Source organism: Ammodytes marinus (assembly GCF_949987685.1).
Source record: "Ammodytes marinus genome assembly, chromosome: 22".
Taxonomy (NCBI): Eukaryota; Metazoa; Chordata; class Actinopteri; order Uranoscopiformes; family Ammodytidae; genus Ammodytes; species Ammodytes marinus.
In genome coordinates, this window is record NC_137226.1 from 16,690,823 (window position 1) to 16,714,938 (window position 24,116).

The following is a 24,116-nucleotide window of genomic DNA, read 5'->3' on the forward strand; positions in this document are numbered from 1 at the left end:
CATCTGTCTCTCTGCACTGTCAATAAAGCATAAAAAAAAATGCCAAAAAATTATCTTTAAAAAAATAAAACAAGCCAACATTGTTAGTCCTATAAATTCTTATCAAGTCTAGTCTTTATGATGTTAGGCTAAATTATTAAATTGTTAAGGCCTACGTTTCCCCTTATTTAAACAGGGTTTCATTCCTTTGTTATGTTATGTTGGCTATATACTTTCTAGCCTAATGTATGCATACGCGTGCTCTATTCACAAAATGCCACAAAGGTGAAGCTGCTTGCCCACCAGTCCACAGCTGAATTTTGAATCATGTTTTTGTTTGTAAACGCCTGCGTGTATATTTCAAAAATATCTTATTTGTCATGTGTAATGATAGCAATGACACTACTTATAATAATAAAAAAAAATTGTGTGCGTGACGGTATAGTGTCAGGCTAAAGCTCTCTGTGTGGAAAGAGTGACAGTCACAGTGTAAGGTCATGGTTGGCCACCTAATTCTTTGCCGCTCTGGGAACCAAAACACGGTAAACATTACTTTTCTCCAGCATGTCTTCAAGCAGCTCAGCGTTACTTTTGTCTATCCTTTTCACCGGCATGCGAGTGACATGTCCTAATGCCTTTTAACATCCGCCCAGCATGGACGAAGACACTTTGAAAGCGCTGGTGAAGCTCACCCAGGAGGGGCACTTGAGCTCTCTTGAGGAACGGATAGCGTCGGGCGACTCTGCGGCGGTCCAGACTGTCAGCAGCAAACACTTCGGCCGCTCGGGGGACACCCTGCTGCACTACGCTGCCCGCCACGGACACCTGGACATTGTGGACTATTTGATACAGCGGGTGGGCATGGACATGGAGGTGTGCAACAACGACTACAAGCGACCATTGCACGAAGCTGCGTCCATGGGCCACCACGCTTGTGTCAGCTACCTGCTACGGGAAGGTGCGAAAGTGGACAGTCTGAAGAAGGCTGACTGGTGAGTTGGCTGAGTGTATTTACTGGTGGTAGTAAATAATCCTAAATTAGTTTGTGAACTCAGAGCGCCCCCTGTTGGTGATAAATTGGAATTGGGCGCACAAATGAAACAGCTCCCTTCGATAGCTCAGTTGGTAGAGCGGAGGACTGTAGTGGCATAATGCTGAAATCCTTAGGTCGCTGGTTCAAATCCGGCTCGAAGGAGAGACATTTTAAATTTAGTGTAGAAGAGTAGAGCGCTTGCATAACGTTTGAATTAGAAAATGTTTTTAAATTAATCGAAAACTCAACGGTAAAATTAACGAAGAAAAGCTTCTTATCTGTATTACAATTATAATGTAATAGTCTCAGGCTTTTAGCATGTAGCCTACATATGTCGCGTGCTAAGCAGCAGTTTATCCTCAAACATCCCTCAACATCTTTCAAACAGTCTAGTTTAGAGTTTATGCAGTAGGCTATTAATTAATTTATCTTAACAATACGTGAGGGTGAAGGTTTCAAAATGCGACAAACCAGGTGAATGTCACAGCAAAGTGTACGAGTTTATTGGATGGCGTAGCCTAGTATAATCTAAAATGATTAAATAATTCAATATGAACTTTACAATTTGTATGGTTATTTCTTTAAATTGTAAAGACTTTCATTTTTCCGATCGGTCTATTTAATATATCCCTTTAAACCCACCACTGTGTGTGTTGTATATCAGCTTGTGCTTGTAATGGTGACTGCCAGTGCCAACACATTGAGTGGACGTCCCCGGGTCAGCATAGGTGTCAGTGTTGCCCTTGTCTTCTCTCATTATCAGGACTCCCCTGATGATGGCCTGCACTAGGAGAAACCTCCAGCTGATTCAGGACCTGTTAAACCACGGTGCTGACCCCGCACTGAGGAACAAGGACGGCTGGACCTGCTTCCACCTGGCCTGCAGGGAGGGAGAGCCTCTGGTGGTGCAGCAGCTGCTCCTCACCAGGCCAGATGTGTGGAGGACAGAGAGCAAGACAGGCAGGACGCCACTGCACACCGCAGGTAAAAGCATATACTGAAAATACCCAAGGTAGAGAGTGACAAGGGAGTGGATTTTCCCCCCTGTCCCCTCCCACTCCCACAACATTTCCATCACCTCCCAGTCCCAAAAACAGTGTAAAATAAAAATCCTTTCTCGTCCCATTCCCGGAAAAATAACAACAAGAATGAATCCCACTCTTGTCCGTTTTTTCCCCCCCTATGCTATGCTATATGCGCAATGTCAGTACTAGGCCTACTTTGCAGCTGAAAATGACTTGCATTTATTTATTTAGATTTATTTAATTATATTAGAAAATAACACATTACAGAAAGAAAGAAGGTCCACTTGATCATGTAATGGGTAAGAATATTATTTATTCATTGTGTAAATGGTTAAAAATATAATAAGATAAAAGTAGACACCCCTTTATTTATTTTTTGTTTTTGACTGAATAAGCAAATTTTACAATGTCAGCTTTCTCTATAATGACTTACCAAACCAAGCCACTAGAGGGTGCACGGCGCCCAGGGGATTAATAACGCCACTGGGTCTCCCGGGATTCTCGAAAAAATGTCAGCCTCTAACCATTCCCAAGGCATGGGCACATGTAGGGTTGTAATATAGAAATAGATTACTATCGCAAAACCCAAACATCAATGCATATCTCTGTCTTTAATATAGGCTTTTATTTTTGACAATCTCTCTGCACCTCTGTGTGTGACACTATTTCCACTTAGATAATTGTTTATTTCAACAGAAAGCTCAGAAATAAAATGTTAAAACCATATTTTAGTTGTGTTTTGTAAGTCAATATAAATGTAACAAGTTGTAACATATCGCCTCATATCGATCGCAGGCCCTTGAACCGATTTCAAATGTTGTTTCGTGGCAGACTTTGAAATACCAGCAACTACTGTATCATTGTCTGTGATGTGGGGTATGTGATGTGATGGCTGCACTTGGCGTAAAAAAAGGGACACAAGTAGGCCTTAAATGTGTTCGTATTTGTTATGTGAGGAAAACTTTTGTGTTCACTGTCAGATTATAACTCATTCTCTCTGTGTTTCTCATTCAGCGATGCACGGCTGTGAGGAGGTTGTTCAGATCTTGCTGGAGAGGTGAGTTGAAATGTTTCAATCAGGTCTGGAGATATACACAAAGAGCTCTGTCACTTCTGAATTTTGCATCCCAAGACATTTTCCTCTCAATGCCCAAACTAATAAACAATAAACAATACAGGCTTCTGATGCCATTAACAAGTATGAAAATGTGTGTGAATAGGTTGAATGAGTAAAGCACAACAGAACTATATAAGTGCAGTCCAATCCATGCAAAAAAGTCCCCTTACTTACACACAGCACACATAAAAACACATAAAACCCACGTTGCATACTTCTTAAAACACTAGCATACTGCAGAAAACACATTGCACTCAATATAAAAATGCATTACACAGTATAAGTGAGGTAGCTTGTTGAAGTGCCAGAGTCAATACATATAAAGTGCCAAAATGTGTCCGATTTTTCCAAACCAGTGTTGTTGTGAGAGTGCAGTGTTCATTTTATATGTTTATTAAGTGTGTAAATGGCTTTAGGCAAAGAAATACTGTTGGTCCGACATTTTAATAATACTCATCAATGGGCCTTTTTCTTTACCAGATGTGGCTACACCCCGGACTGCACTGACAGCTGTGGAGTCACTCCCTTCATGGACGCAGCCCGGAACGGACACATTACTGTGGCCAGGCTTCTCTTAGACAAGCACCAGGTAGAAACAAGACTTTTCATTTATCCGTAATGTATTGGAGATTCACATAATTTTTTTTACATGTTGCTGACTTTTGATTGATCATTTGTTTCAGAGATAATATCAGCTTTTTTATTGATGCATGATGCCCTGTCTATATACTGTGTGCATATAGCCTAGTTGTTCTTTAATATGTTATCCTTCCAGGCATGTAATTTTAATTTTTTTTTGTTGAATAATTCCGTTTTCAGCTGTGTTTTTTAATAAAATATCTTTCGGCATAAATGTGGCTGTCTTTACTTGATATGGATAGTTACAGTGATAATAAAATGTAACTAAACATGTACATTTATATTCTCAGCTCCTTAATATGGAACTATACTAAGCAAAACGTAAGCGTATTTCTTCAAATGAATATTTGATTTGCATAATTATTTAAAGGATGCCAGCACTTTGTTTATTGCAAGAATGGTGCAATAGAAATTATGGTAATTGTTATTTATTTATTATGATTTAGTTTTAGAAGATATACTAGTAGTAGCAGCATATAAAAAATAAATGTTTTTGTCTAACCTTAAGTCATAGGGTTTGATTATCTTATCCTAAAAGATAACATTTTAACACATAATTTGTGTTATGTAACTATCAAAAGAAGTCAATGTAATCATTTTGTAACTTTTTATCCTAAAATTACCAGTTTTATATTGCCTCAGCCTGGATTCGAACTCGCGTTCCTCTGAAAGCCCCGGGCCGGGAATATTTAAGCTTAACTTTTTTAACTTTCCCCATTTATTCTCTATGATAGTCCTTATCACTACAGATGTAATATATTTTTGGCCACACGGGGAATTTGGGGGGGGGGGCGCTGTTTTCCCCGGTATCTGGAATGTCCCACTATTTATTTTATGTTCTTGCATACCTGATTACTTAAAGCTGATCTCCGGTCAGATTATTTCCCTATCCTAATTATCACAGCGTTGGTGGTATAGCGATGAAGACAATCGAAACTGATCTCCGGTCAGATCTTATACCTATTGTAAATATCACGGCGTTGGTGGTATAGTGGTGAGCATAGCTGCCTTCCAAGCAGTTGACCCGGGTTCGATTCCCGGCCAACGCAGTTCTTTTTCGTAGTTGCCTACTGGTAACATATCGAAATGACAGCGCCCCCCAAATCAATGACAAAATCGTATTGTGGCGAAAAATATATTACATCCGTAGTGATAAGAAACTACCATAGAGAATTAATGGTAAAAGTTAAGAGAGATACCGGGGAAACAGCGCCCCCCCCCCCCCAAATCCCACTTGTGGCCAAAAAAATATTATTCGTAGTGACCATAGAGAATGAATGGAGAAAGTTAAGAGAGTTAAGCTTAACTATTTCGCGTGAATGCCAAAAAATAATCTCTAAAATAGCCAGTTGCTCATTTACATTTAGGTTCCAACCTAATAAATCAATAATAAAAAAAGAACAGTAAAACTGTAAAACAGTGCAATAAACAAACAATATAAAATGTTGCTCACGACATACCAAGATGTTGGGCTAAGAGTACTTAAGTGCTAAGGTACTTTAAAGTTCTACTGTTTTTGCACAAGTTAATAAAGTGCTGAATGCTGATATACTGTAGAATACATGGTTTGTACACAAGATATACATTATATACAGAACACACACTACACATCCAATGTTTTTTTTTCTCTGGGATAGTGAATAAAAGTATAATAAGCTTCATTGATTGTCTTATGTGTGTACTTCAGGCATCCCCGACAGCAGTGGACACAGTGGGGGCCCAGCCGGTGCACCAGGTGGCTGTCACAGGCCAACAGGAGGCGCTGTGTTTCCTAGTGAGGGACCTGAATGTGGACGTGGACCAGAGGACCACTGGGACACAACTCACTGCTCTGCACTATGCTGCAAAGGTCAGACAAAATTAAAGTGTCTTTCAGATTAGGTGGAAGTCTGACCCTAACCCCTTAGATCACTGATTTAAACAACACATCCACCATTCTCAGTGTTCGAAAAGCCCTACTAACGTCATACTCCTTTTGATGTCAATTTGAGTATGTGACGGTCGTCTATGCGAGTTTGTGTAGGCGAGAAATGCCAGGATGAGTACTAACTTTCAGGAAAATGTTGTGTATGGATCAATAGGATACTTTTCCTACTCAACAACCCCACAATGCATTGCGTCTTTTCAAATGGCATGGACGTTTTTTTTAAATGTTTTATTGCTTCTGTATATTTCAGTGTAACCGGCCCGACAAACCTCTTATACACAATCGATCGTTAAGTAGACAGTATGGAGTATATATATGTTGAGTATGTAGGAGGGAGGACGTTAGTATGGCTTTTCAAACACAGCCTCAATCTCTGTAATTCAGCATGGGTTACTTTTTTTTCTCTTCAGCCAGATGAACAGATAAAGTAGTTCAGTAATAATAACTGCTGTAGTATCACATGCTACATTGAGAGTGAAATCAAGATTTTAGAAAGAAAGACAGTTAGCGGCACAAGATCAGTCCATTCTGTGCGGAAGCAGAGTCAAATGACGGGTCAAATGCCCCTTTTCATGGGGACGCGCACAGAGCTTGAAGCTGAAACCCTCGCTCAACATAAGAAGTTGATAACCGCCTTTGTGATACCGGTCAGCTCTGAGCGAGGGTTTGTGTTATGTTGAACCAGATCAAGAAACGAGAGCCAGACTCTGCTGAGTTTGCTTCGTAGTATACCCCTCTGGTCAATTAGTCTCATTTGTCATTTCAAACGCTGTCTTTTTCCAGGAAGGCCACACGTCTGCTATAAAGACACTGCTGGAGCTGGGGGCAGATCTTCATGTTCGGGACAGCAAGAGAAGAACTGGTAAGAATATAGTGTATCACACTATATTGGAGCTTTTCCATTCCATATGACAGTACCAGCTCTACTCTACTCTACTCGCATTTTGATACAAGGCCCTCTTCTGGAGGTGGTTTCCCCAATGCTATAGCTACTGTGGGCCACTTCTTTTTTTTTTACATAGCCATTTTCATTGCCTAGGCTGTGTAATAATAATTTAAAAAAAAGTGTTAGCACATACACAGTACAGACAGGTAGCGGATCCTGGGGAGATATATTCACAAATTTTGTCTAGAAGGGATTTTGATATTAACCAAGTGTTCTACAGAATCACTGACTCCACCTTTAAACATGCAAAACCCCCACCATTGTCCTCTTCCCTCCCCAGCTCTTCACATGGCGTGCATTGGGCAGCATGCAGACACGGTCAGGACTCTACTACAGATGGGACTCAGAGACACAGAGGACGCTTCCGGCACTACAGCGCAACAACTGGCTAGGAAAGCAGACGTTGTACGAGTGTTTGAATGTGGCTCGTAAACCATACCGTAGTGATACAGGGCATGGATTTGCAGTCAGCTCTGTGTATGTAATTCAAGTAAAGAAATACACATGAATTGTATGTGATTTTGAAGTTTAGCATGTGTGGATTACAATAAATGTTTGCTTGGATTGGATTGTGTAAATCTATTCTTGAGTGACAAGATGTTATGGCTTACCTTAAGTCACATGACTTGAGTTAGAGATTGCTTTACTCTGTCGTATTTACATTCAACCTGATCGGATTGTGACTTGTGAGTCCAAATAAGTGATTCCAAAAAGTAAAAGGTCCTCTTAAAAATAAAGTAAAAGTAAAACCTTTAAAATGTCATTATGGTGTTTGTGCTAAAAGATGAGCTACTCTGGGTATAAGTATCTTGTTTGCAATTAGATTTAGCTACAGATAAGCCCACCTGTCTGTATATGATTTGGTCTGATTGTATTTCTATAATGTATTTTCTTAGATTTACTTTTAAAATTTTAGGTCTTGCCTTTCTTTCCCTTCAAATAAGTAAATGAGTTTTGAGCTCCTGGCTATGAGATTTGCACCTATTTTAAAATGCCTGTACATTGTTAGTCTGTTGGCTTCCAGTATGGCCTACAACCAGTCTTGTGCTTAGACTGACCTGGGACATGATGAGTGAGTAAAGGCCCTTTCACACCGTAGGCGACATTCTGCTCGCGTTGTCGCCTGGCTTCACAGAATGCTGCACCTTCTCTCTGCCCGCTCGCCTCTCCATTGAGAATGCATTGCCAGGGGCGACAAACGCGTTCCATGTGAAACGCCCTTATGGACGCTATAGCTTCATGACAGTCACTGGGTTTGCTAAACAGGTGTGTCCTCTGGGCCATGGCTCTAATCCACTGTGGGAACAGTGAAGGGAAGCCACACTGTCCTGCACATCACTACTGCTTCATCTGTCAGTGGAACTCATCATACAAGACATTGACGAGTTTCTGCTAAAGTAGGTAGACTAGTTTTGAAATAGGTCAAATTGAATTGAATGAGGGTGATAAACATTTGTGGATAAACAACACTTGTCCGTACTTTGCGTGTGCTGAAAATAATACAGTGTAAATAGGCTATCACAGCCTAGGCTCTGTGAACTGGTATGTTATTAACACTGTTTTTTCTTTCAGTGCACACACAGTAGGCTATACGGGTAGGCCTAGTAGATCATAAGGAGATATTTAGCCTATACTGATTTTGACAACAAGCTCTGTCCAGAATCGCTGACTCCACCTTAAATTAATTCATGGTGTAAGTGTTGGGCTAGACTAGAGATGTTATTTAGCCTATACTAAAAGTTTGTCCTGAATCTGAAACAACTTACAATAGGCCTACAGTAAGTGGTAGTGGCTTACTGGTTTATATAGCATACACACGAATGCTGATGTAAGAACTTAAGAAAAGACTGTAGTGTCTAGTGAAATGCCAGTAGGCATTGCCTGGCCTCGTTTGCATCTCTGCTTGAATAAGCTTTTCCCTCAGGTACTATGTTTTTACTGACACTGTTCGCCTCTCCTCCCTAGTGATTGACATGAGCTAGGCCCCGCCCCTGAGGCGCCTGACGCTGAACCGCAGCCCCTTCTCATTTTCAGCCTCGCAGATCTCCATTTTCTTCTTTCCCGTTATTCAGGAGCGGAGGAGTACAAGACGTTGGAAAAATGAATGAAGAATACGACGTTATCGTCCTGGGGACCGGGCTGACGGTGAGAAAGAGTCGAACGACGCGGTACTGCAACGTGGAAAGGATTTGCAACCTGTTACCGACGCAGTCAGCGCTTGACAGTTCGGCCCTAAGCTAACTGACTGGGCCTAATCAGCGGGGCTAGCGCTAAGTAGCTAGCTTAGCAGCTAGCCGAGAGTGGGCGACTACCTGTCTAGTCAACGGCAACCGAGCAAAGGAGCTAACGTTAACTGTTAGCGCAATGCTATCAGTGTCTGGGAAGATTAGCGATGCCTTTAAAGATAGTTTTTCGAGATTAATTCCAACTCTTAGTCGGTTGCTGTGTAAACTATGTATCCTGCCCGCTCTGAATGTAGCTAGCCCATTCACCTAAACCGGTTATCTGAAGTTGGGCGCCAGATCGCACAGCTTTCCTCAAGCAAAGATAAGATTATACGCGAATGGTATAGCTAGCGTTAGCCGACCTAAATTAAGCTAAATAACGAGCCAGTTTACAGTACAATACGTACGTGTCAGCTGCACCGAGTAATTACGGTACTTGTTAATTGGGATGTTGGCTTTCTCACAGCCTCAGTGGTATTTTAGTAAATGTTACCAGTTATCAGATGAAGGGAGTATGAACGGCAAGTAGCTAACAAGCCAACTCGCTCACAAGCTATCTTTTAAGTTTCCGTTCTGAGCTTGTTCGTGCGGTGGACTCAACAGGCTACTGCTGAGTAAATTAAGTTGCTTTCGTTGTAATTGTCACGAATTGGACGAAGTTTCAGCACGATAAATGACTTAAACGAGAAGATTTTAGGGACGACACTAACGGATTGACTGTTTACCAAAACCGCTGGCTGGCTAACGTTGGACTATGAAAGTGTCACGTCACATACTTTAGCAATAAATTGCTAACCTGTAACTTGGAAATTTGGACTGCGTCGTTTCACTTATATCAGCATACTTAAAAAAACCTGATTCGGCATAATGTAAGGTGGCATTTTACGAGCTATTCCCGTACGTGAGTAGGGGCAATGTTTACCCGGAAATCCACGTTGTCACCATGGCACAGACAGATAAAATGACACTCAAGTAACAGGGACTTGACTCGCTGTCACTTTGCTTTGACCTGGCTAGGTGACAAGGAAATACAATGCTCACTCTGTCGACTGTATTGTGTGAAGCTTCCTGTCAACAAGCTGTTAAATTCGTTTATGTTTTTTCTGGACTTTTACTGACCTCCCAGAATTTTAGTACATAGTTAAATGCTTATGTGAATGACTGTATTTGTATTTTTCTTTTATGAGTTGCACAGTGTTTGTCTGCAGGCTACGAGAAAAAACATTTTGGTGGTCACACTATTGATTTGACTCACATTTGGGCGTGGTCCCACTACAGAGACTGAGGAACTGAAAGTAGACTGTGAGTACTCTAAAAGTTTGGTTAGCAAGTGGACAGTCAGCCTAAAAAGCCCAGCCCAGTGTAGTTTAGTTTCACATGGTTTTTATACAGTTATGGAAATAAGTGACTTCACTTCTGTAGATCTGACAGCTTCCTCATTTATAACACGATATCATGCCATTAGAGAATGCCCACTAGTTTTGTTCTCCAAACCTTCAACCTCAGTAGTACACTATTTTTGTATGCTTAAGTATAATATTATCCGTCACCAATGGAACAAACTTAATACATTTTTTTAATGTGAAAGGAAATAATCCTGGGTCTAAATTGAGGATGATTGGTTAAGCCTTTTGTTTGTTTTCCTTCTTTGCATTTTGTATGAGTGGCTGGGGGATGGGCCTTCTTCCCATCTGTCCACCACTTATGACACATTAGGGGGGTTGCTTGGCCCCAAAGATATCAAACAGTAATCTTAAATGCAGTCTTGTTCACACATGAGGATACACTTTGTCTTACCAGTTCGAGCAGCCTGCTGCCTGGAGATGAGAGAAATACGTAAGTGCATCAGTCCGTTTAGAAGCAATGACTGATGCTAAAAGGCCAGTTCTTGTGTGGAAAACAGAACGGTTGGATCCATCTTTTACTTCAGGAAACGAGCAATAGTGCAGTGGAATTCTAAGCTTCTCACATGTTCTGCATGTAGAATTGAACCTGCTGCTATGTCACTTATAGAGAAGTCCAGTGCAGTGAACTACAGGTTAGAGAGCAGTGATGGAAGACGCCTATAATTTTTCTTATCGATTCATCAAAGTTATTTTGTTGGTTATTTAAACATTTGGTTAATTTTATGTTGTGTATATAAAACATCTGACAGCGGTGAAGCATTTGTCAAAATCTTCCAGAGCTCAAGTGGATGTCTTCAGTCTTAAAAACCCTTATGGCCAGGACACACCGGTCCGACTACCGACCGCCGCCAGAAAATGGAGTCTGCCGATGCAGGCCGCTTCATTCTCCCCGACGCGGTAAAAAAAATGGGAAGACATTCCCCGATTTTATCGATAGCTTCCTAAATCATGTTTGACAAAAGTGAAACTAATATCTGCTCCGCTGCCGTGGTAGAGCAGAGACGGGCTAGCCCTCTACCAATCAGATTTCTCCTACTGAAAGACTGGCCGACGCTGATTGAACATGTTGAATCGGCTGAAAAGAAGCCCGACGACATCTACGACGGCCGACGTCACCGAACACACCAAACAGATTTGTGTCCCCGCCCCCTCCAGACTCTCCGACGATATTTGACGCCCGATTATCGGGCCGGTGTGTCCAGGCCTTAAGATACAACAGCTATAGAAAAAAGCAGCAAATTATCACGTAGAATGTTTAAAAGGACACTGTGTTGTCTTTTGGCTTGGTAAATTGGCTACTGGTCATCAATGAATTGATTTTTCTTTCGTTTACAACTCTATACATTCCCACCTTATCTGAGAATAGTGCGTTTTTAGCTTTTTCCCTGCTCTGCTGACCTTGTGAGCCCAGTGGTCTTGAAAGTGTAGTAAAAAGCTGCTGTCATGTGATTGTGTCTTTATGAGCTGAAGCAGTCACTCATTCAGCCCTTGTCTTTTGCGTTGGACTTGGCTGCCTCTCTCCCTGCGTTCCAATACCCATACTTCCCTACTATTTAGTATGCCAGACAAAGAGTTAGGATATCACAATACATGGACGTCAATTGCAGTATGCTGAAAATACATAAATGCCCCACTAACTCCAATAGCATTTTTGAGTATTTGTCTTTATTCTTGACATTTCTCAACATCTGTATCTGATTTTTTTTTCTTCTCTCTTGTGGCCCTAAAACTCTTCTGTACTTTAGTATGTAGTGTAGTAAAAAGAAAGAGTATGTGAATTAGAACGCAGGGTTTCTCTCTCTCTCTCTCTCTCTCTCTCTCTCTCTGATTTCTATTGGCCTTATGGGTCAAAGATTGAACTGGGACTTTGCCTCTGGTGCCAATGGTTTATAGTGTACACACACTGGATGAGAGTTTTTTCCTGGCCACTATTACCTGGCAGAGGTAGTGGTGATGATGACTAGGCCGCCTTCAGCCCTGTGTCAAATCCTGTATTGATATAAGCTGCAGCAGGTTGACAGCCAATCAAATGTCACCTCAAAGGAGTGACAGTGACAAGTCAGACGGGCTTTAACTATATGTGTGTATAACCTTACTTTATGTCCTTTAAGTCTAAATGGCACACCATGGGCATACAGAAGATAAAACAAGTGGACGTGAGATCAGATTTCACTGTGTTATTTTGGGAGAGACCACCTATGCAGAAGCTGGCTTGGATGTTGCGGGATGTAGACAAGTAGGTAATGTCACTGAGGCTATGAAGTGGGGGGGCAATAGGAGGTTTAGTTAATTTTAGGTTGAGCACATGGCCAGTGCACCTCACAGTAGCAGTGGTGTACAACTAATATACAGTTCTGCATTTGGCTAGGATAGCAGCGGTATGTGCCGGACCAAATTGACGCTTACTCTGCTCATCAGTCATTTGAGTCATCTTCTAAGAAATTCTCAGATAGCTTCTGCTGTGATGACTGTTAACTGAATATCTTTTGAGTTGGTCTGAAAAAATAAGGTGTTTAAAAATGTAACCATGCGCTTTACCAAACTATGGATGGAAACTTTCCCCAATTTCCTGACATTCTACAGGGAAAGCGATTCATCAATACAGTTTTGTTGTAGCCCTATATTTGTCAGTGCCATAGGTGAGATGGATTGAATACCAAAAAATCATTTTCCATTCATTGTTTAAATAAAACTAAATGTAGCGACACAATGAACAAGGTTTGGCCACGCTGTGAAGCCAGTCTAGACCTGTATGTTTCTTAGATTAATTCAGCAGCACAATATTTTTGTGGTCAACAGGATTTCCGTTCAAGTTGTAACAGCTTGTGATTTTCTACTTCAGCTGAGCTTGTTAGCTTGATCGATTGTGTAACTTAAGTGTTGTTATTGACTACTCTACATTCAATTGATCCCTCCCTACAGTAAATGTTGCAGATGTCAGCATTGGTTGAGACATATTGATTTGATGAATCCAACTATGGGTTAAATTGAGAAAGCTGCCATACGTTGATTCTAGTCAGCTGTAAGGATAACATTGTCCTTAATGTTGTGATGGAGTGCTCCTTTGTTACTCATAAGGTAATGGGTGTGGAGCTTCTTTAGTCTCTGAATAATTTAAAGAAAGAGGTGTTACAAAAACCCTGGTCACTTCCTGTGTCATTACAGGCCACTGTCTGTAGACAAAGGGTGTGCGTGTGTGTGTTTGTGAGACATCACCAAGTCACGTGACAAATAAGTGAATGCCCTGTACAAGCGGAGTGTAAGCTGTCATGCAGTAGTAAAACTTGTTTCAGAGTAAAGTCCACACAGTCACATGATGCACACAGTATGTTCCTGCATCTACAAACCCATTGCTGTAATCGCATTAAGGCCATTGGTGAGTCAGTGGGAATGCCAGACTTGTGCACGTGTGTACATTTTCCTGCATTTTTTACATTGATTTCTGATGATAGAATTATTCATTACCAAGACTTACATGTAGAGTAAATAGGTTTTGTGAACTAACTGTAAACAAAGCCCCTTCCTCTGAAACTGCATAGTGTCTCTTTAAGTCACAGCTCACTAAATATTTGCATGGCATTTCTGCCTTCATTTGACAGTAGTTGCAGAAGTGAGGGGTAGAGAGAGAGAGAAACACGCACCAAAGTTCCTTTCTGGAATCGAATCAGGGATGTTACGGTCATGCGGCATGCGCCTTAACCATTCAGCTACCATGGCTCCATTAATAGTGTATAGTATGTATAGCCATTTCCAATCATTATTTAATCAGCAGTCTCTCACAAGTTAAAATAAGGGTCTGAATTGAACTGAATTGAATGTAAAACAACAATGCTGTCACCAAACATATCAATATCTCTCAATATTTCAATCAATAAAACCAGTGATCTTGTAATGGGGGTCCAGATTAAAGGACAACTGGGGACTATTTCCCCTGACAGATCACAAGATTCTAAAGCCAAATCCATGACGGACAGGGACCACATTTGTCCATTGATATGAGAACAGTGGCTCCACACAGCCACCAGTCTTGTTACATAGAAAAATGAATGTTGTGACGAAACAGGAACCAAATATACACTATTGAGAATAGGGGTGTGAACGTTTACAAAAATGCCTAACCGTGTACACGACAATTTTTTTTTCGTGTACACGGTTAACCGTGACGTCATTGTCCTCGTGCCCCCGCCGTCTTGTAGGCGCGCACACACACACACATACGCGTTCGTTCGCCTGTAAACACACAACTGACATGAACTAGGCTCGTTTACACACCTCTTATAATAGGTCCATGGTACACACACACACACACACACGCGCTTCATTCATTTCCTGATTATCGCTTTCTACATTTCCACGTTAAATGCATGTTGAACAGGTGTTATAAAGTTCGGGCTACTTACGAGCGTAGTTCACGTCAACCGGGTAACTTTAATCTTTAGGTTATCTTTCATCACTCTTCCGTGGCTGTGAGTCGAGACCCAGCACGGCGACTCCCCGTGTGTGTGTGCGCCGATACACACACTCACTCACACACACTCGCCGAGGGACAGACAGATTCTCGGCAGACTAGCTTTTATCCTCCCTAATTAGTTTATTAGTGATGCAAAATCAATAAACGCGTGTCTCCAGAACATATTTAAAAACTTAGAAATTTGGGGGGGGGGGGAAAAAAACGGTTTTCGTTTATTGATTTTTCCTAAACGGTTATGATTTACTAAACGGTTACACGTGTACACGTGCACACCCGCACACCCCTAATTGAGAACATCTTCCTCATCTTTTAATACAGTCAAAGTGATGACTCTATGCATCCCTGCGTTCCAATCCCCGTACTTCCCTACTATTAAGTATGCCAGAAAAAGATTTAGGATGTCCCAATACATGCACGTCAATTGTAGTATGCTGAAAATACATAAATGCCCCACTAACTCCAATAGCATTATAGTATAGAGTATTTGTCTTTATTCTTGAAATTTCTTGACATAATGAAAAAAAAACGTCCTTATCTGATTTTGTTTTTTCTCTCCTGTGGCCCTAAAACTCTTCAGTACTTTATTATGTAGTGTTGTAAAAAGAAAAAGTATGTGATCTGGAACGCAGGGCATGTTTCTACATGTTGCTATGTTGCTAGATTTAGTGCAGTATACTGTTGATCTTGGTCTAATTCATCCTTTTATGTTTTGCTCTCTCTCTCAACAGGAATGCATTCTATCAGGCATCATGTCGGTGAAGGGGAAGAAGGTTTTGCACATGGACCGTAACTCCTACTACGGAGCGGAGAGCGCCTCCCTCACGCCCCTAGAAGAGGTGAGTGCATGTCTGACCCCTCCTGCCTACGCTTTATGAAGCTGGGACGTTCAAATTAAGCAACAACTGTCTTATTTGGTAAGGTTGCTTCATGAATCAAAAAGAAAAGGGAGACTTCTTAGCTACACTTAGGGTAATATCTGCACACGGAGTTGATGTACTGCAGCATGCTTGACTGATTTCCTATTGTACTGGTTACCGTCTTAAAATAAAATAAGGCCGTATTAAGACAATAAAGTTGCTGAGACAATTCATTATTTAGTTCATTCAAATCATTGTTTCTTAAATCAGATGGCTTCCTTATGGTCTGGAAGCACATTTTTGCAGGGCCCAGCAGCAGTCTGTGGCCCGGGGTTCAGGAACTTGTCCTCTCTATTCTATCGGCTATCCAGTAAGAAGTAAAAACTACTTTATCCTAGGGCTGTACGGTATGGCCTAAAATGTATATCGCGGTATAATTTGAAGCATAGACGGTAACGGTATTATATCACGGTATTTTCATTTATCTTTAAATGAATGCTTGTGAAGAGGTAAAATACTTGCTATTACTGTAGGCCTATACTCTTGTATTTATAGGACATCTATTGCTTATAAAATAAATACAATTTGTATTAACTAGTAGAGCACAGTAACACAACACAGAATAAATTATCCAAATTGTTCAAGATGTTTTTGACTAATCAAAAAACAAGTGTTACACTTGCCCCCAGTCTCCCATACAGAGGGATTTAAACAACATTAATTGTGCAATCTGCAATGTTCTGCTCTGTGGATGGGTAGGGGAGGGGGTCAATATGTTTTTATATGTAAAGCACTCTATGCTGACTTTTTATGTATGAAAATGACTCTATATAGTAAGTTTGATTTGACTATGACTAACTGGGGATGCTGCTGATGCTCTGGTGGCTGCCTTTTCTTTTACAATCGGTTTATGATTCTATCATCTCTTAACTTTCATTTCAGTTTAAACTCCTTGTGTGGTGCTTATTTTTTATAATAAGTGTGCAAGTTGGCGCAGTAAACTATCATTCCACGGTTGAAACGTGCTTCCCCTGTGTCCGTTCGCAGCAGCTGTTTAATGTCTCATCACAAGCGTATTGCTATAATGTTCTTTTCCTGGGATCTGTATGCTGCTGTGCATGTTAAAGAAGGAAATAAACGGCGGATACATCCTTACTCCTCGTCTCATCGTCTCATGCTTCATATTCTGACATTTTGGGCGGTGTATTGGCTGTGTTTTGACCGACACTTCTGAAGTAAAACAAGTGATATTAGCCGATCAGCACTGTAGCCTACATCCACCAGTTTCCTCTACTACAATTTATTTTTGTGAATGACACGGGATCTAGCAGCATTATCATGGATGTATTGTGCACGTGCGACGCAGCGGCCGCCTGCATTCATTGTGTGGCAGCGCTCATCACTGCTTTATAACTGCTATACCGGTGACAAGGTAGCGTCAAAATCCATATCATAGCGCAACTTCATACCGGTTTACCTTCTGTACCGTTTATACCGTACACCCCTACTTTATCCTTACCCCTCTCACAATAGACTTCGATCAATCAAACCGACACTGTAGCTCCACCCTTTTGGGCAGCTTGGTACCCCAACGGAAGGGGGACAAAAATGGGCGCATCACGGTTCTTCTCTTATTTTGGTACCCTTTCCAAATCTTGATAGAGGAAACGCAAATGAATGTATGCCAAACTGAACCGCACCGCTCGGTGGAAACAACACTTATGGTTCTAAGCCCCAGCTAGGGAGATGTTTGCATTGGTGCAGCCACACACAGACACAGTCTTTGATCTTGATTTTACCTTTCTTTTTTAAAATGCTCCTCTGGTGAAACTGTTGGCTGTAGTGTGTGGATCAATAATCAAAAACATGTGTGTCTCCCTACAGCTGTACAAGCGCTTCAACCTACCTGGCAGTCCCCCCGAGTCATATGGAAAAGGCCGGGACTGGAACGTGGACCTAATCCCTAAATTCCTTATGGCCAACGGTACACTCCACCTGTTTATCACATGCTGCTTTAACTTAAACCTCTGATCTTTACGCACAGAGAGCTTGAAAAGTATCCACCAAAAACCTGCCATACATTTTTATATATTGTTCCTTTCCCAGTATAGCTGTAGCCCAGTGCTGTATGTGGTGTGTCATTTGTCTTCATTGTTTTCTTGAATAAAGCAGTGGCCTACTTTCAGTGTTATCGTGATAGTAATGCTGATGTTTTGGGTCTCATATATTCTCAGGTCAGCTGGTGCGCATGCTGCTCATCACACAGGTGACTCGCTACCTGGATTTCAAAGTGATCGAGGGCAGCTATGTGTACAAGGGAGGCAAAATCCACAAGGTCCCCTCCACCGAGACCGAGGCTCTGACATCTGGTGAGTCAAGAACGACTGACAGGAGCTACGAAGAGAATGTGTGGTCAGCTTGAAACCGTCAAGGAAATGTTTTCTGAAGAATTTGCTGCATTTTGTTGTCTTGTTCACACCTTTAACACTCTGTTTGCATGTAGAACTTATGTTGTGAAGTGTCGACCTATGTCGCTTTTGACGGATCCACTCAGCCTTTTTTTTTTTTTGTCATTTATGTTTTTTTTTTTACATCACAAAATACACATACTAACAAGAAAAAGGCAGCAGGTCTCCTTCCATCCTCATCCCATCAATACTCCCCATGTTAATATCTGTGAGAATACCTATACAGAATTACACATCCATTTATACCAACATAGCATGTATTCACAGTACCTCAAATGAAGACCAGACATATTTGGCTAATTTTGTCATGGGTATTATTCAACCTGACAATCACATTACATACACTCAATCTAAGTCTAAACTGTTCGGTCTGCTACAGGTCTGATGGGGATGTTTGAGAAACGGCGCTTCAAGAAGTTCCTGGTCTTCATCGCCAACTTTGACGAGAACGACCGCAAGACCATGGACGGCGTGGACCCCAACACCACCACCATGAGGGACATATTCAAGAAGTTTGGCCTGGGACAGGACGTCATCGACTTCACGGGACACTCCCTCGCCCTCTACCGCACAGACGAGTCAGTGGGCTTTCTGCTTTTGATTCACAAATGGCTTTAGTATACCTTTTTATTGCACTCAATTGTGATGTGTACCGTTTGCGGAGTTTTAAATGTCCACCTCTCTCTCTCTGCCCTCAGTTACCTGGATCAACCTTGCATCAACGCGATAAACAGGATAAAGCTTTACAGTGAGTCTCTGGCCAGATACGGAAAGAGCCCGTACCTTTACCCGCTGTACGGCCTGGGAGAACTGCCACAGGGCTTTGCCAGGTAGGGGGAATGCATGGCTATATTACCACTATGTTATATCTGCAGCATACAGAGCACAAGGACTTTTAAGTTGCTTAAAGTTGCTTCTGAATTTTTTTTTTATAGAAAATCAACTATTTATGCAAATGAACTAAAGAGTCATGAGTCAATGTTTGTGGTTCCTGGTTATAATGAATGGTGTCCACTTGGTTTATGATAATACTACGAGCAAGCACTACCTATTTATTATCTGAGTGAATTAATATTAACTTAATACTATCCGTATATATTTAAGATTATTGAAGCTCAGAGTGTCCCAGCAACATGGCTCTTCTATTAGTGGAGCCTGTAGACATGAACTGCAGCAGTACCTAAGCACCAAATCTAATGTTTCTCACAGAAGACACTTTGACTGGTCACAGTAGGAGAGGCACAGGTGTTACTGATAATGTGAAGAACTGGTTCTGGTCCACTCGATTGTCCCAGTTATACTTGACAGTCACATGACACAAGTGTTTTCAGTCAAATTCTCCTATTTCAGGAGCCTGGTATTGTGCGTGTTGGCTCACTGATATGGCACACTGGGGCATTTTAAATGGAACAAAGTCATTGTTCTATCTTTGTGTGTTATTTCATAATGAGAAATGTTGACATTCTGCCCCATTCATTGTTTTTTTTGTTCATTTAAGTGTATGATGCAACACACAAAATGCACTGTTTTTCTATGCAGTCCCTGTTAACAGGAAAATCATGGAGAGCCGGTATTAAATGTGGTCTTGTGCCATTAGTGATATTGTATACTTTCATGAAGCGTACTACCTGTCTCTCAGCTTGTATCTTTTGATAATAGGAGGTAATCTCTCACATTGTGTTTCCAATCCAGGCTGAGTGCCATCTACGGAGGCACGTATATGTTGAACAAGCCCATAGAGGAGATCGTGATCGAGGATGGGAAGGTGGTAGGAGTAAAGTCTGAGGGAGAGGTGAGCATTTTAAATTGATTTTACTTTACATTTTTTAATTCAAAACACTTTAACTCCTTGTTTGATCCTAGAAACGTTTCGGTTAAATGATATACTCTAGTTTTCTTCATACACTATAATAGATGATAAAATGTTCTTTCCCAGTTGCCCATTATTGTACCTCAGTTGTCCAGGAATTAGACACGCCCCTTCTGACTGTTGTTTGCCCACCACAGATCGCCAGGTGCAAGCAGCTGATCTGCGACCCCAGCTACCTTATGGAGCGCACCAGTAAAGTGGGTCAAGTGATCCGAGTCATCTGCATCCTGTCTCACCCCATCGCTAACACGGGAGACATCAACTCCTGTCAGATCATCATCCCCCAGAACCAGGTCAACAGGAAGCACGGTGAGCGCACACAGGAAGTCAAGCCCATGACTTGGCACAATGGTTGTGTTTGAAAAGCCATACTGTCGTCCTCCCTCCTACATACTCAACATCTATATACTACATACTGTCTACTTAAAGATCGATTGTGTATGCGAGGTGCGTCAAAACATTCACACTGAAGCACATTCAAGCAATAAAGAATTTCTTCTCCTTCTTATAAGATTCCGGCCGTTTAAACGCTGTTTAGCGTAATACCGCCCTCCACAGGTTAGATATAGAACTAGATTTGTACATACAGTCCTGTGTTGTGCAGGAAATGCAGAATTGTAAATAAAGAATAAAAAAAAAACTTCCTTGTCGTTTGAAAAGACACAATGCATTGTGGGGCGGTTGCATTGTGGGGCGGTTGAGTAGGAAAAGTATCCAATCGATCCATACCCAAAATCTTCCCTGAAGTTAGTACTCATCCGGGCAATTCTCGCATACCCAAACCGTCACATACTCAAATTGAAGTCAAAATGAGTATGAGTAGGACGTTAGTATGGCTTTCCGAACACAGCCATTCTCATCTAATTTCTTTACTCTTCAAAATAAAAGAATTGTTGTAGTAAAAAGATATTGTCCTTCTCGTAGCTGGTTGCTCTGTAGATGTTGGATAAAAAATAAAAAGTTGTTTTGCAGATACGGCATGTTATAGAGGAATGAAAACAAATACTTAAAGGTGGATACAGGGATTCTGGAGAACGCTTGTTGTCCTTATAACTTTTTGTCAAAATCAGTATCTCCTCGAGTTCTCCACCTGTTCTCCACCTGGCTATGTGAAATAAAATCTGGTGTTAATATATAGCTAGGCTCTGTAAACATGTATGTAAACAAAGGGTATGTAAACAAAGGGGCCCACCGTAGCTAGCAACATGCCTGTTCACGGAGCCTAGGCTGTGTATTTATTTTATTTTATCGACAAAAGTGTTTTGGAGACTGACGGTTAATTATGAAATATATGTAAGTAATATTAAAGTGATATTGTTTTTCTCTTTTTATTTGTATGTTTGAAACAACAGAGGTTTTGTGAAACGTCTAGAATCCTAGATGAAAAATAAATATACCGCAAACGGAAAAACTTTATAGACCCTTCCTAATGTCTAACAACAACCCATAAGACAGTTAATGACACTTTTAACTGGCAAAGCACAAAGCATTAAACGAAGCGCTCTCTCGTTTCCCCAGACATCTACGTTTGTATGATCTCCTCCGCTCACAACGTGGCGGCACAGGGGAAATACATCGCCATCGTCAGCACCACGGTGGAGACCGGCAACCCGGAGAAAGAGGTGCAGCCGGCCCTGGACTTGCTGGATCCCATCGACCAGAAGATCGTCAGCTACAGTGACCAGTACGCTCCCACCGACATGGGCAGTGACAGCCAGGTAAGAGCACTGGGAGAACCACACATACACATGAGAAAACAAATCACATGGGGCAGCTGTGGTGAAGTGTGTTGGGCGTTTGACCATAAACTACAGGGTCGTCCCCATGCCAAATGTTCAAGTGTCCCTGAGCAAGACACTGAACCCTAAATTGCTCCCAATAGTTAGCATGCTATCGGTGTATGAATGTGTGTGTGTTAATGGTAACGTGGGAATGGGACCAGGTCTCCCTTGAAAAAGAGTCTTCGGTCTCAATGGGATTTACCTGTATTAAAAAAAAAAGCTCAAACATATTATATTCACAGTTCTTTTTTCTACTATTTGTTTCAGTTTATACAAATGTTGTGGACGTAGAACTTGTTTTAGGAAAGTATCACAACCAAGCTGACAGTAAACATATACTCAAGGTTCAAGTCTGAGTGTGCCATTGCGACAATGGTCTCGCTAGAACAAAAAAAAAAATCTAACCATGTTCTTAAAATCAAGAACAGGGTCAATGCTGTGTTGGCTTCTCATCTCTTAGATTGAACCAGCTTTGTACAAATTAATTTTAAGTTACCTCAAGCACACAATTAAACGGTTGGCTTTTGTTGACCATGTAAACATGCAGTCTACGTTAATATCTCTTCACTTGTCCGTTTGTTGCGGGAAGAAATGCCACTTTACCGTTCTGATATTTAAAAAAGTTTGCTATCGTTACGTTATTTTTCTGTGATAGTAAATATTACAATTATTTTAAAGGCATCACATCCACATTTCATCACCATAGTTGACATATCCCAAGTGAGATGAGGTAGATTTTCTTTTTCATGTGTATATTTTGCATATATAAGGCCTAACAATTCAACGAATACATCAGTGAAATACTTTCATAAAGAGAAGTTTGAATGTAAAGTATATGGGATTTGTCACAAATTAGCTAAATCATGCATTATACAGAGGAAGCTGTTAAGTGGCAGCAGCACAAACCAATTTGTTCCCTTACACCAACATGTGACACACTGGAGGTTGTGTGCATGTATTGAGATGCTGCGGGACCAAAGCAGTGGTATAGTTTGAACGCACTAGATACATTCGCTTTCAAGTTGCTGTTATGTAAGCACATTACATCGTTTGTACTCTTTCATTCTATATGGACTCAAAAAATACTTTAAAATAATAGTTTTTTTTTTAACCGCTTTATCGCCATGTTCTCTCCCGTAGATTTTCATCTCCCGCTCGTACGACGCCACCACTCACTTCGAGACCACCTGCGACGACATTAAGGACATCTACAAGAGGATGACGGGCTCAGAATTTGACTTTGCCGAGATGGAGCGCAAGAAGCAGGACATCTTCGGAGATGCCGCGGAGTAGTGGGGCCCGAGCACTCCACCCCATCATCAAAGACAACGCTGCCGACAAACAACTGAAATCTTAACAAAAAATATAGAAGAAAAAAAATACCTTACACAGAAATGTACACACCAATGGGCGGGGTTGATTATCCAAGTATATGTGGTTTTGCCCATTGAGGGAGTTCATGATATATAGAGATATGATATAGTATTGTTGGATAGGGGTTCAGGGAGGGAGCTATGCTATTTTCAAAATCACATTCAGGATATGTTGCACTGGTTATTGCTTTTTATGCAGTAATACCCTACATTCTTCTGCTTCATCATGTTAAGATGATGCATAGTCCAAAATATGCCAAAACGATAAATTCATAATCAATTGTATCTTACGGGGTGGGTGGTCTTTGAGGAATCTATAATATCTCTCTATACATAGTTATCTTAGTCTCTGCAAGTATTTTTTCATGTCGTGGTGAGAGAGAAGTGGCTTGGCTTTATGTGCGTCTTGAAGTAAAATCATGAGTGTTCCTCCGCAGGGTGCGGGCTGACTCACTGCCACCTCAGCCGCCATCTTATATTGTCATATTTTGTGAAATTAAAAGTGGTTAAAGGTTGTGTGGGGCTTGATATGTTTTGTCTTTTTAACCCTTTTTTCTTGTCTAATCTTCAGCAAAGGCCAGAGATGTACTGTAAGCAAAGCCACAAGGGGCGCTTCTGTAGTCATCAGCATAAAACCACCTGAACCTGTGTTTCAAAACAGCTTGAGTAACTATAACGCATCAGAGGAGATATATATTAGTTCCTGTATTATGCAAAAGTGATGGATTGACCCAAGCATTAATAACCGCAGATTTAATGGGAAGTGTGGTTGACTGTAATTGCTTAAGAAGGACCAAAATGTGTACTGCAGCAGTATTGAATTGACGAGAGCCCCCGGCGTTATCCTCTGTTTTGAACATCTTAAAAAAAAAAAAATTAAATAAACATCTTGGGCTCAAATGATTTCTGTACTGCAAAGTAAAAAACAACTTTGTCAAAAACCAAACGTGTGTTGGATTCATTTATTGTCTTACAATTATCTTACACTGACTTTAAATA

At 41.1% G+C, this 24,116-nt stretch overlaps 2 protein-coding genes across 2 annotated transcripts; both read left to right on the forward strand.

Annotated features, from left to right (window-relative positions):
• Nucleotides 1-533: 533 nt before the first annotated feature.
• On the forward strand, nt 534-7,161 carry ankrd16 (ankyrin repeat domain 16). The gene is made up of 7 exons (XM_080051442.1): nt 534-971; nt 1,776-1,996; nt 3,052-3,094; nt 3,635-3,743; nt 5,481-5,642; nt 6,504-6,582; nt 6,947-7,161. The coding sequence occupies exons 1-7, from the start codon at nt 634-636 to the stop codon at nt 7,096-7,098; spliced, it is 1,104 nt and encodes a 367-aa protein (XP_079907568.1). The 5' UTR covers nt 534-633; the 3' UTR covers nt 7,099-7,161.
• A 1,509-nt stretch (nt 7,162-8,670) lies between these two features.
• On the forward strand, nt 8,671-24,057 carry gdi2 (GDP dissociation inhibitor 2). The gene is made up of 10 exons (XM_080051386.1): nt 8,671-8,811; nt 15,497-15,604; nt 17,510-17,609; nt 17,860-17,994; nt 18,473-18,671; nt 18,792-18,923; nt 19,786-19,885; nt 20,101-20,272; nt 21,482-21,681; nt 22,885-24,057. The coding sequence occupies exons 1-10, from the start codon at nt 8,767-8,769 to the stop codon at nt 23,035-23,037; spliced, it is 1,344 nt and encodes a 447-aa protein (XP_079907512.1). The 5' UTR covers nt 8,671-8,766; the 3' UTR covers nt 23,038-24,057.
• Nucleotides 24,058-24,116: the final 59 nt, after the last annotated feature.